At 38.5% G+C, this 12571-nt stretch overlaps 1 protein-coding gene across 1 annotated transcript in view; it reads right to left on the minus strand.

The window, feature by feature from the left end:
* The window catches only part of mad1l1 (mitotic arrest deficient 1 like 1), a 936602-nt gene that overhangs the window by 622767 nt on the left and 301264 nt on the right, over window positions 1-12571 (minus strand). Inside the window, exon 12 of the mRNA XM_051933631.1 lies at window positions 7062-7199. Within this exon, the coding sequence (XP_051789591.1) occupies window positions 7062-7199 (138 nt within the window). The remainder of the gene's footprint in view (window positions 1-7061; window positions 7200-12571) is intronic.

A 12571-nucleotide genomic window follows, 5' to 3' on the forward strand; every position in this document is an offset into this window, starting at 1 on the left:
TATTCTAACATTTATTGTAGACATTTAAAAACAACATTGTGCACAATATACTGTAACCCTTCACACCTTCAACAGACAAGTCTTTATCCTGCCTAAATCTTTTTCCTAACAGCACAATAAGTTAAATTTTCGTATAAGGCAGAAATTGTGTTCACATATTTTTAACATTATATTCTGAAAAAAAGATTTTCAAAATGGGTAAACTGCTTGATTTGGTGGTGCACCAGACAGTGTACCACATTACAAATGATGATTAAAGACACAGATACAGCAGAAACTTATTGTAGGTGTGAATGCTAGTAGTTATATGCACGTGGTTTCTGTCAAAATGATTTATGACCTTAAGCCCCGCACCCTTTGGGCTGTCATTAAACCCCGCCCCTTTTTGTTGGATGTGTGACCTTTCCTTGAACCCTACCCAGGGACCTGTCGAGGGGGGCTTTGATGGATGTGTGACCCTTCCTTGAACCCGCCCCCCACCCCCTGTTTACCCCATGAAACTGTCAAGGGGCCTTTTGATGGATGTGTGACCCTTCCTTGAACCCGCCCCCACCCCTGTTTACCTCAGGAAACTGTCAAGAGCAGACTTGATGGATGTCTGCCCCTTCCTTAACCCCGTACCCGTCTCACGAGGACAAGTCTAGGCATGTCAGGGAAGGCCTCTGCCGTTCACATCTATTGGTGGCCCCAGGTATGAAAAACCTGCCTCGGCTCCCGGTCAGGCAGCCCCTGATGACTGGCCCCTTCCACTTCTCCCGAGGACAGGCCCAGAGCATGTTCCAGCCGGAGCAATCTACCTTATACCCTTTCCTGCCTCTACTGTTTTGGGTAAGAACTCCTGTATTTAAAATATCTATTACTTTATCTAAACTTTGGTTTAGCACTTGTAAACCGTTTTTTATTTTATCTAAGTCAAGCAGAGAAAGACCCCAGACAGTCTCTGCACGGGATTTCACTCTCTCCCACAGTTGAGGCATGAGAGTGGAGCAGGCAGCCTCTGTGTGATGCCCCAGGGGTCGAAGCTCCAAGCGTGCAGTTCGAAATACGAGCTGCCGGCTCTCTGTCTACACAGCAGAGTACCTGGATCTCTAAAAAGCTGACAGTCTCTGAGCCCCTGCGAGCAGGCACGTGTCTATAGCTGTAAACCCCCTCCTGCTGCGCTCTGCGCAAGCATCCTTATCAGCAGCCGGGTATAGCTGCAAACACTATGAGTCCGGAACTCCGCTAGATACAGCCAGTGTCTGTCACAGGCTGGGAAACTGACAGCAGTGTTGTGCACACGCACTCAAGTACGTACTGTTTAGAGTCTGAGTTCTGCGCAGGCGCAAACTGTCTAGGTCCTATAGCTGTAAGATATCGAGCGTCCCGCTGGGGGAAGCCCTTGTGAGTTCGCTTGCAATCTCACACCCCCTTGATGGCTGAACGGCCAGACCTTCTGTACATGATATGTAAAGGTTGTACTTAACTTTTAAAGGATTTTAAAAATCATACACAGTTAAATAATAGGCAGCAGGGACGTTTTAAAGAACATTTGAGACGTCTAAAAAAAAATCAAGCCTCGGCTGTATATTTTATATAATAAAGTATATCTTAAAAAAGCCCTATTCCATCCAAGTTAGATCGCCTTAAACAGATCGGACCTCTGGGGATAGAGAAATGCGTTTAAAGCACTCTTTGGCAAAGCCTTTGGGAACAATTCACACCTCACAGGCATCTGTTGAGGCCCCGGGGGTCAGGCCAGATCTTTAAACCCAGGTCAGATCATTCGGGGGTCAGTGTGAAAAAACTGCTTTACCTTGTGGCATGCAGAGGTGACTTTTTAAAAAATACAGGACTTTTCGGTGTCCGGCTTTGCTCTCAAATCCTTCAGCTACTAGCAAAGTCACGGGTGGCACAGCAGAAGGGTTTCTGAACCATTTCTTAGTGAATTTACTTTGATCTATTTGCATATCAGCTCCCTGTTTCCTGATTATCACATAGTGAGAGAAAAGGACATTCTGAGAAGCAGTTTCTGAGAGCCATCTCCACTCCAACTATTTTAGACCGATTTCTCAACTACCAACTTGCTGTCTGTAAGATCCCTTCCTCCGACCCCAACCTGTTCGTGAGCGCCCAGAACGTAACGTCTGTCCATGGATTGTACTTCACTTTTCAAGGTAATGCATGAGATAAATAGATTGATATAAGCCTTGTAAAAATCAAACAGACGTATGCCGCAGTTCCCTTTTAAATCACGTTTGAGACGTATAAAAAAATCTGACCTGGGTGATTGGTGGATGATACCAAGAATGTTCACATATATATACAGAGATTAACATTAGGGCTTATTTTCCAGGGTCTGTCTAAAATCACACAAAAGACAGTTACTAAAAAAAAAAAAAAGATTTCCTCTTAGAGCCAGGAGGCTATAGTGAGGTGAGCTTGTTTAACTAGAGGCAGGGTTTTATTATGCAGGCAGGCTGTGAATTAGCTGTGGCATAGTTAAGAGCTCAGTATTCTGAAATACGTGCAGAAGGGCCCCATTTGTGAAATGCGTACTCTTTCGAATCGGAATCCCGCTGTAACCGGTTGTTTTCTGTACGGATCCGCATGTTTTTAAAAGTCTGAGGTAACAAAACATTTTTACTTTATAAACTCTCATTTGGATAGCCGGTTGGAGACAGCCTCCAAGGATGAACAGGGACCAGGAGCTTAATGCAACTGTGTTTTCATTCCTCTAAATGAAATGTAATTATTTTAATACAGCCTAGTAGCCCCAAAGTCCGGATGATTTTTAGACGTATCAAGTGTATTGTTGAATAATGGGGTAAATGAACAGTATAAGATGTACCTATATGTATGAGATTATATCTTAATACACAGGGAACCTGAGACCTGGCTGTCTGTTTTTATTTACGTCTTTAAACAGTTTGTATGTATACATTTTTCTGTAGTACCTGTTTCTTTATCCGCTTTTTTCACAAAGGTCAGGTATCTTTGTGAGACGGTCGTTTAAAGTTTTACTTTTGCATCGGAGCTCAAGTATGAATTTCATTTGTTTATTCGGTTCCATTTCCGTAGCGTTTAAAAGGTCGCTTGAAGCCGGAGCTTTCCGCCGCATTGTAGCCTTTTGTTTTTGAGGTACTAGGCACATCTTGCACGTGTATTCATATTTATCCTCTCGAACCTATTAAACTAGTAATGAAAGGTATGGCCGTGCTTATGATTTTTAATTTTTAGCTTAGCTCATTTCTATAACATAGGAGCCTTTTGACAAAGGAAAACTCTGTAAAAACACTTGTGCATTTAAACGGAGATTTATAACAAAGCAGGTTTCTACCTTATCCCAGTTTTGTACGTGCATTTAAAAGCACTCACTGTTACACAAGCACAAAATTGATATTTTCTGTCTATTCAAAAAACTAAAATTATTTCTATTAACACAGGTGATAATTAGAAAACATTTTACTATTTTTAATTAAAAAGTTAAAAACAGAAAAGCCCAATTATGATTTTTGTTTTGTCATGGGAGGGTCCTAGGGTGACACTTTTCCCCTTTATACTCTTTCTTACGTAGACCTTAACACATATTCTTACCAAAATAGTTCATCACTTCCCAATTCCTGTAACTTTAGGTAATTAGACAGCGCTCCATAACAGGCAAGAGAAAAAGAAAAGTATTATAGGTCAAATACACAGTGCCATAAAACAAAAGAAAAATAAAGTGTGAACACCACACAACCTGGTATTGCTAGATGTTTAGTTTTTTCCAGGTGACCAATTTTTTGCATTGTTTGAGGTATCAGCCAAAAGTCAAGATCTTTCTTTTATAAAGCTAATCTAGGTATGATGTGGTCATCCTGTCTCCAAGACAACTTTACCTTTTATTACATTTAAATTTCTTGTCTCTGAAAATTCATTCATAGCTCATACGCTTCTGCTCTTAGAGCCAGGAGGCTATAGTGCGGTGTGCTTGTTTAACTAGGGGCAAGGCTTGTAAGAAGCGCTCTTCTGCACATCCGAAGTTCATTGAACTAAAATCATGTTTTTAAAATCAGCAGCTTTAGCTCATGCTAGTGACCTCATAAATGGGAGCCAACAGCTCAGCATGTTTGTATAGCTCACAAAATAGCAGAGCTAATTACTCTTTCTGCTTAAACTAATTATCAAATATTCAGGTAATTCTTAATTAAACACTAAAGCATTAGTGAACAAAATACATTTTCAGTAGCCAAGTAAAATGACCAGTTGCTTTAACATGAAAATAAAGCATATAAAAGCATCTTTGTAAAGGTCCAATTTTAAAACATTATAAGAAAAATCCTTGTTTCCAAAAGAGTTCTGCCCATTTTTTCCAACAGGTTTCTTGACTGATCTTTGGAATCATCAGTGCCTTTCTGATCACATCCACCCCAAACATAGCATATAACTTAATTTCTGTACTGTACTCATTTTAAATGATAATAGCCAGTATAAAGTCCCTAAAGGAACTGGAGACATCTTCTATCATATATCTTTTTTTTTTTTGCAAGCCCAAGTAATTCAGATTCTGCTCACAACACAAATGTACGGTTATTTTTTTTCTCAAATGGCCAAATCTTTGTCATGCTAATCATGAAAAATCAGATTTTATTCTCATTACAGTTTATTATAACTACAGTGATCCCTCGCTATATCGCGCTTCGCCTTTCGCGGCTTCACTCTATCGCGGATTTTATATGTAAGCATATTTAAATATATATCGCGGATTTTTTGCTGGTTCGCGGATTTCTGAGGACAATGGGTCTTTTAATTTCTGGTACATGCTTCCTCAGTTGGTTTGCCCAGTTGATTTCATACAAGGGACGCTATTGGCAGATGGCTGAGAAGCTACCCAACTTACTTTTCTCTTTCTCTCTCTTGCGCTTTCTCTGATCCTGACGTAGGGGGTGTGAGCAGGGGGGCTGTTCGCACACATAGACGATAGGGACGCTCGTCTAAAAATGCTGAAAGATTATCTTCACGTTGCTACCTTCTGTGCAGCTGCTTAGTGAAGCGACATGCTGCACGGTGCTTCGCATACTTAAAAGCTCGAAGGGCACGTATTGATTTTTGCATGTTTGTTTTTCTCTGTCTCTCTCTCTCTCTTTCTCTGCTCCTGACGGATGGGGTGTGAGCTACCGCCTTCAACAGCTTTGTGCCGCGGTGCTTCGCATACTTAAAAGCCAAACAGCCCTATTGATTTGTTTGCATTCTCTGTCTTTATGACAGTCTCTGCTCCTGACGCACACTCCTTTGAAGAGGAAGATATGTTTGCATTCTTTTAATTGTGAGACGGAACTGTCATCTCTGTCTTGTCATGGAGCACAGTTTAAACTTTTGAAAAAGAGACAAATGTTTGTTTGCAGTGTTTGAATAACGTTCCTGTCTCTCTACAACCTCCTGTGTTTCTGCGCAAATCTGTGACCCAAGCATGACAATATAAAAATAACCATATAAACATATGGTTTCTACTTCGTGGATTTTCTTATTTCGCGGGTGGCTCTGGAACACAACCCCCGCGATGGAGGAGGGATTACTGTACTTAACTTTTATCGACATTTATCTTATCTCTATATTTATTTTTCTAGTATCAGAATGTAGTTTAAGTTAATTTGTTTTTGGTTCAATAGATGTATTTTTCATATTTTCGATTCTTGTTTTCTTTTTTCACATCTTCGCGCCCACCCCACAGTTTGAGAATCACTGTTGTAGGGGGGTTATTTGTAAAACACTCTGTGGCACTTCAAGCTAAATTAGATTCCCTTGGTTATTCAGCTGTCCATCGGTGTTACATTTTTTGTTATAAATTGTATTTAGTCTCTCTTTATTTACTAAACATTTTATACGATGATTAGAAAACAGTTATCTTGTTCAGGCTTTAATTTAAATCAGCATTTTCACCAACAGGTTATAACCACTTTGGTACTCAGGGTGCTTTGTATAATACAAAGTTTTAGAAATTCTGTTAACACTTGGTAAGAGTCTTCCATTTTACATCAGTTATGAACCCCTGAAAAATAAGAATGGTTATAGTATGTTATATGAGCCTATACACTACTGGGCTGATGATTAGGCTTATTTTGGACACGTTAAGCAATTCAGGAAGGAAAATGTTTTAGTGAATAGTTACATAATATCTATTATATGTGTTAACACAAGGATTAAAATTTTACTAAAACTGTGAGGTTTATTCTTTCTTTTAGGTAGTCCATCTATCATTGAAAATGGCTTTTCCCCTCTGTTTGTGAAAAAAGCACCCTTTGTTTTAGTAGCATTCAGGGTGAAGGGGATTTAAGTTTGAACTGGGATTCCAGGAGTCAACAAGTGTCTGCAATCTTCTTGAATACGAGTCAAAGGACCAGGGTTTGTGCAATGATCACGGTCAGGGGCAGAGTTAAGCTAGACATTATTATTCCAAAATGAAACATTCACTCACCCATATCACAAATATAAGATAGTATTTGTAAATTTTAGTTTTTACTAAGTCACAGAGGAGATTAAAAAACATATTAAGACCGGATCAACAAGGGATCACCCCAAGCTCACAGCACACTACAACAGAACCTACGTGTTCTGCGGTATATTATCAGTTAAACTGTCATCTGTTTAGGCAGTTCCACGGGGTTGCAAAGAGTTGGGGAAAACTTTATTTAACATCTGCTAGTATGATGCTAATTAACATTAGCCTGTTATTGTTAGAATCTTATCTGGCACTAAAAGTGAGGCGTGTGTTCCTCCTGATTCAGGAAGAACATTAAATATTGGAGTTTAGAATATTAACTAGACTGGTAGTCTTGATGGTAAGGACATTTGTGCCAAAATAATTAAATAAATAAAAGTTAATTATGAAGTAAATAATCACATGAAAAAGTGGAATTATAAAAGGAGTTATTACAATTTGAAAAACTGCCGCGATGTATAAAAAAAACATTGATAGATGACAAAACCAGCATGAAAAGAAACCTTTTGAAATAAATAATACACTTTTTTGACATGTGCAGTCTGGAATAGTCTGAATATGTCTTAATATATTATATATCTTAATATTTATATATTTTTACCTCCATCTCAGAGTTGTGAGCTTGAACTTTTTGAAGCATTTCCTCTGCTTCCTTAACCCGCTGGCTAAGTTGAGTTGAATATGCAGTAGTCAGCTCACTGTCATAAGATTCCAAGATGGCTTTTATTCCATCCCGCTCCTAAAGGGAAAGAAAATGTCAGAAACCATTCAGCAATAGATAAACAATAAATAAAACTGAATAAACTTTTTAAAGTTAGAATCTCTGCACACACAAAAAAAAACAATCTAGGTTGGAGCCCATTCTTGGTCACAACTCATGCTCCCTTAGGGGTAAAGAAACAGAATGGAAGAAGTTTTAAATGTTGTTACTCGCTATTTTATACAGGTCTTAGGTGACACATTTATTCATCCTGAAATTGAATCAACACAGCAATCAAGCATATTTAATATAATTCCATTTTTAAATGAAAATGTGGCAGTGTGGACATAGCCTCAGTGTAGAACAATCTCCCTAAACCACACTTCAGACTCTGCAGTGGACAAACCACCATACCCTTCCCTTTCTATTCACCATGCTGCAGACGCTATGGGGTATAGCAAATTTCAACGCACTGCAGAATTCAAGTAGAAACCATAGCTTGTAGTAAAGGAAGGGGGCCCATTTTTATGCGGCAAAACCTGTGCAACACGTATTTGTGCGGTGCACCAGGTAGGCTAGCGAGTGTGTGAACCATTGTTTGATGGTAGGATGGAGTTATGGGGAGTGATCCGCTATTAGCTTCTGTACCATTTTGGTACCGGTATTTAGAATTTGAAAGCTGGTATCGATGCAAGTCCAAATTTTAGTATCAATCCAACACTAGTCGCACTGACCACATAGCCAGTGAGGATATATAAAGTCTAATTTAGAGTTTACTTTAACCGAATTTGAAAGCTCATTATCATAACAAAGTTATACACAAACAAGCTATTTATACTGAAAAGGTGAGGGAAAAAAGAGAGAGAGAGAGAGAAAACTATGAAGCTCCTAAAGGGACATGGAGAAAAATAAAAAGGTATTTCTTGGGTGCACAAGAAATAACTTGTTTTTGTTTTGTTCAGCACCCTTTAGGGGCACCGTAGAAAATGGTGCAAATTATTTTATACATTTTTTATGCACTAATTCGATAAATAATGACTAAAAATGCAATATCTTTTTGTTACTTATGTTACTGAATTAATGAATACAACCTAATAAATTAACAGGCATTACCTGTAGGTAAAGAGATCCTAAACTCAAAAAAGAACTGCCAGCCAACATAATTCCTAGTATTTATTTCAAGACTAACCATCTTTTAGAGCAAAGTTTTTTGCAGCTAATGGAGAGGTAAACCATATTACATTTCTAATAATTATGAACATTGTGGTGACTGACCTAAGAAACTAATAAAAACAGAACAGTCTACAAATGCAACATGTGTGTATTACTATGAAAAAAATGCATGCTGAAATTGTGCACAATATTCTGCTTCTGTGTGTTATTGCAAGATGTGTTATATTTTCAGTACACCATATCTGCCAATAGAGAGGGCTCCAGTTATAAACTTCACTTGGTAGAACATAATTAGGAACACTTTTTTGTAAATATAACATTTAAAATATGTATATGAGGACATAATGACAAAAAAGGAGAGATGTAAATGTGATTGTACATTACATTTCAATAATAAAAAAACAAATTTAAAGAATCACGTTTCTAGTGATAAAAAGAAGAAAGAGACAATGCATGTCCTGATAATCCAACTTGTTTCTCCTTCTCCTCCAGCCACAACAAGCCACAAGTTTCCAGCCACAAAAAGAAGACTGTATATCATCTCTAAGTAAGAAAATGCTTCATTTCCTGTTAATAGTTGCCAATGTTTTTAAATATATTAAGTTAATGGTACATTCATACCTTTTAATTTTACGTTACAGACTTGAACTATAGGGAAAATTAGCAGTAATAAATTCATCCTAGTAACAGTTTTTGTTATACTAGGGGGTTCGTCCCCTGCGCGCTTCGCTCACCAACCCCCCCGGCCTGCGCTACACGCCAGCCACTTTGTGTCTCTGCCGCTTGTGTCACTCCTCCGAAACCGCCTCTTAAATGGTGATACAATGGGAAACAAATAGTTTTTTTTTTTTTTTTTTTTTTTACTCCTCTTTGCTCAATCAGCTGCTGGCTTGCTGCTGCTGCTGCCATGCCACGTGATCTGCATCTCGCACAGCGCTTCGAACATTTAAAAGCCTGTACAACAGCTGTCCTACTTATTGTCTTTTATTTCCAGCTCCAAGCGTGGTTAAATCTCTTGGCACAAAGACCCGTCTCGTGGGATGTGAGTTTTAAATATTTTTTAGTTTAAAATCTAAAAACTGAATAAGAATCTGAAAATCTAACAACATCGCATTAAAGTTCGATTAATTCTGAAAAGAATGATACCAAACATATATATGTAGGTTTTAAAATAAGCCCGATTTAAACCGTGACAAAAAAAGTATCAAAAAAAGTTACATAAAATCGTTGCACTTTTAGGCTTACGATTTTATATATATATATATATATATATATATATATATATATATATATATATGCCATTCTCTGATAATGAAACTGTTCTAAACATGTTAAGTTGTGACTTAATTCTGTCTTGGTTTTGCCAATAATTGTTTATTTCTCTATTAGAATGAAAATTTTTAAAGTTTGTGTATTAAACACCATCTTTTAATCATTGTAAGACTCACATTTATTGTTATGTGTATTGGGTTAAACAACTGCATTTTGATGTTTAAATATCAGCTAATTTAGGTAATTCAGTAGCACTCAATGTACTAGAAGAATATGAAATAATAATTACTCTTTAAGAGCCGAGTTAATGCAATCAAGAACAGATGATAACATTAGTTTTGACTATAAATTGCAACACACGGAAGACCTTCATTATAATTCATTGCCTCACAATTTGACTGTATAAGCATACAATAAATATTATAAGTATATGCAATTCTAAACACTATACACTTAGTAAACACCTGTTTACTTATAGATAATTCATATTATAGGTTTAGAAAAACAAAATGCACTGTTTTTATACTTTGCCATAAAGGTAAGAGGAATAACCAACCATTTAAAATCTGGGGGAAAATAGTTAATACTCAAAAAAAAATCTGGGATTGAATTTATCATTCTTAATTAAATGCTGTACTACACCTCTGTAATGTTCCTATTAATTCAATAGACAAATTTTTAAGATTCAAAGTGAAAAGGCTTGAAAGTTTACAATGACTGAATCAAAGTGTTTATTCATTTTCATTTCGAAAATAGAATGAAGAATTTTTCTTGATGTTTCAAAAGAAAGATATTTTTCTCCATTCATTAAATTAATCAAATAAAAGCCTTAGACAGAAACAAACTCTAAACAAAGAATACTTAAAACCTTCTTAGTCCAAGAAAGACTTTGTTTATAATTAAAGACAGTAAAGCACTTACAATTTAATGAAACTGGCACTTAAACATATGTCCAGAACTGATGAACACTGACTGGGATTTATTTTCATTGGAGGACCTACAAAGTATGCTGCTGGCACCTTAAACACGTTACAATTTCTAATTATCTCAAAATGCAAATTGAGAGACTGATTCTGTGGCAGTTCTTCATTTAGACGGACATGTTACAACTTACAACAAACATTTTATATAAATTAAATACAACAAAAATGTATATTATCTGAACAAGGACAGAAGAAGACGTCCATCTAAGACACGTTAGGGAGCATGCCCTGCTATAATGCATTGCTGCACCCACCACAAGACAAAACAGCTCAGGATCCTGGTTGGCAACCCCCCAGATAGACACACCGTCCAGTTCCCCACAAGGAAATGACCATTGTGATGAACATAGGACTCCAAAACAACAAAAAAGAGTTGGGGACCATCCCAGTATAATGTCCAAAGGACAATGAATTGAACAAAGTACATCAGAAAAATGGCTTTTATTTACAGAGAAAATATGGCGGAAAGAAGTGAGTGGGCAGGAGATGACGTCATTGCTGTCAAACGGAAGTGACATTATCTTTGGAAGCTGGAAGTCATGTGGTGCTGGAAGTGAGGTCATCATGGTGGAAACAGAAGTGACATAATAGCGAGGGCACTGAAAGTGATGTTTTCCTTAGGAGTCAGTGGAGGAAGTGATGATTGGACGCCATGTTGGGAACCCAGAAGTATGGAAGGTACTTTATATTTCTTCTTTTTGTCCGATGAGAGAGAGAGAGAGAGAGAGAGAGAGAGAGGGGCGTTACTACCGTATATCAACCCCTTGTCTCGTATATTTCACTCATCTCCGGGATTGTTGACTGCCTCCTAAGCGCGTGTGTGTGACACCATCTATCTGCTGCAGCCAGGTGTTCCAGCCGCTCAGGTCCTCAACAAGAAGGATTCTGTGAGCATTCTGCAAGAATCGCACCACATCGCCATAGTGCCATAACTGACGCTCTCTCAAAGTGCATGTAATGTGCCTCATTTCGGACTCTGTGAGCAACCACTCATTCAACACAAAGTCAAACCAGTGGTACCCAAGGATTCTCCAAAGAGACACAGTGTCAAAGGAGTCCAGTCTTCATCTCAGGTCACTGGATAATGTCCATGTCTCGCAACCATATAGCAAAATAGGAAATAAGAAGCACCAGGACTCTAAAGACTTGGACATTCTTCCTTTTGCAAAGATATCAGGAGTGCCACACACCCCTTCCCAGCGACTTCATGACAGCACAAGCTCTCCCAATCCATCTAGCGACTTTATCGGAAGGATCACCAGAGACACAACTGTTACTGTCAAGGCAAGTAAACCTCTTGTCAAGGTTGACACTCTTTCCACAGACAGACACACTACTGCTGATGGCTCTGCCCAAGAAGTCATTAAAGGCCTGGATCTTGGATTTTATCATGGATGCTCACAAGCCCAGACACACATCTCTCAAGGGCACTGATCAGGGCCTCCATTGACTCCGCGAAGATCACAGCATTGTAAGCAAAGTTAAGATCAGTGAACCTTTCTTCACCAAAAGATGCCCCACAGCCACCAGGCCCCATCACCCTGCCCAAAACCCAGTCCATGCAAGCATTGAACAGAATAGATGCAAGTACACACCCCTGATGAACCCCAGAATCAACTGGGAAAAACGCAGAGGCCTCAACTCTGAACAGCACTCACAGTATCAGTGTACAGGCCAGCCATGATATCCAGCAACTCTGGGGAATCCTGCGAATCAACCGAGTCAAACATTTTATGAAAATCAACAAAGGCTACAAAGAAATTCTGCAGATATTTGCGTTTGTGCTTCATGAGAACACTCGGCGCCAGGATGCGGTTGATGTTAGACTTCTTAGGCGTAAAACCAGACTGCTCTGGTCACTGGTGGATGATCAAGTGATCACGTAGTCTACTGACAATGACCCTAGCAAGGACCTTACCCGGTACCGAGAACACTGTTACTACCCTGTAGTTGCGGCATCCAGGCAATTACCCTTCTATTTCC

This window comes from Erpetoichthys calabaricus, chromosome 11 (assembly GCF_900747795.2).
Source record: "Erpetoichthys calabaricus chromosome 11, fErpCal1.3, whole genome shotgun sequence".
Lineage (NCBI taxonomy): Eukaryota > Metazoa > Chordata > Cladistia > Polypteriformes > Polypteridae > Erpetoichthys > Erpetoichthys calabaricus.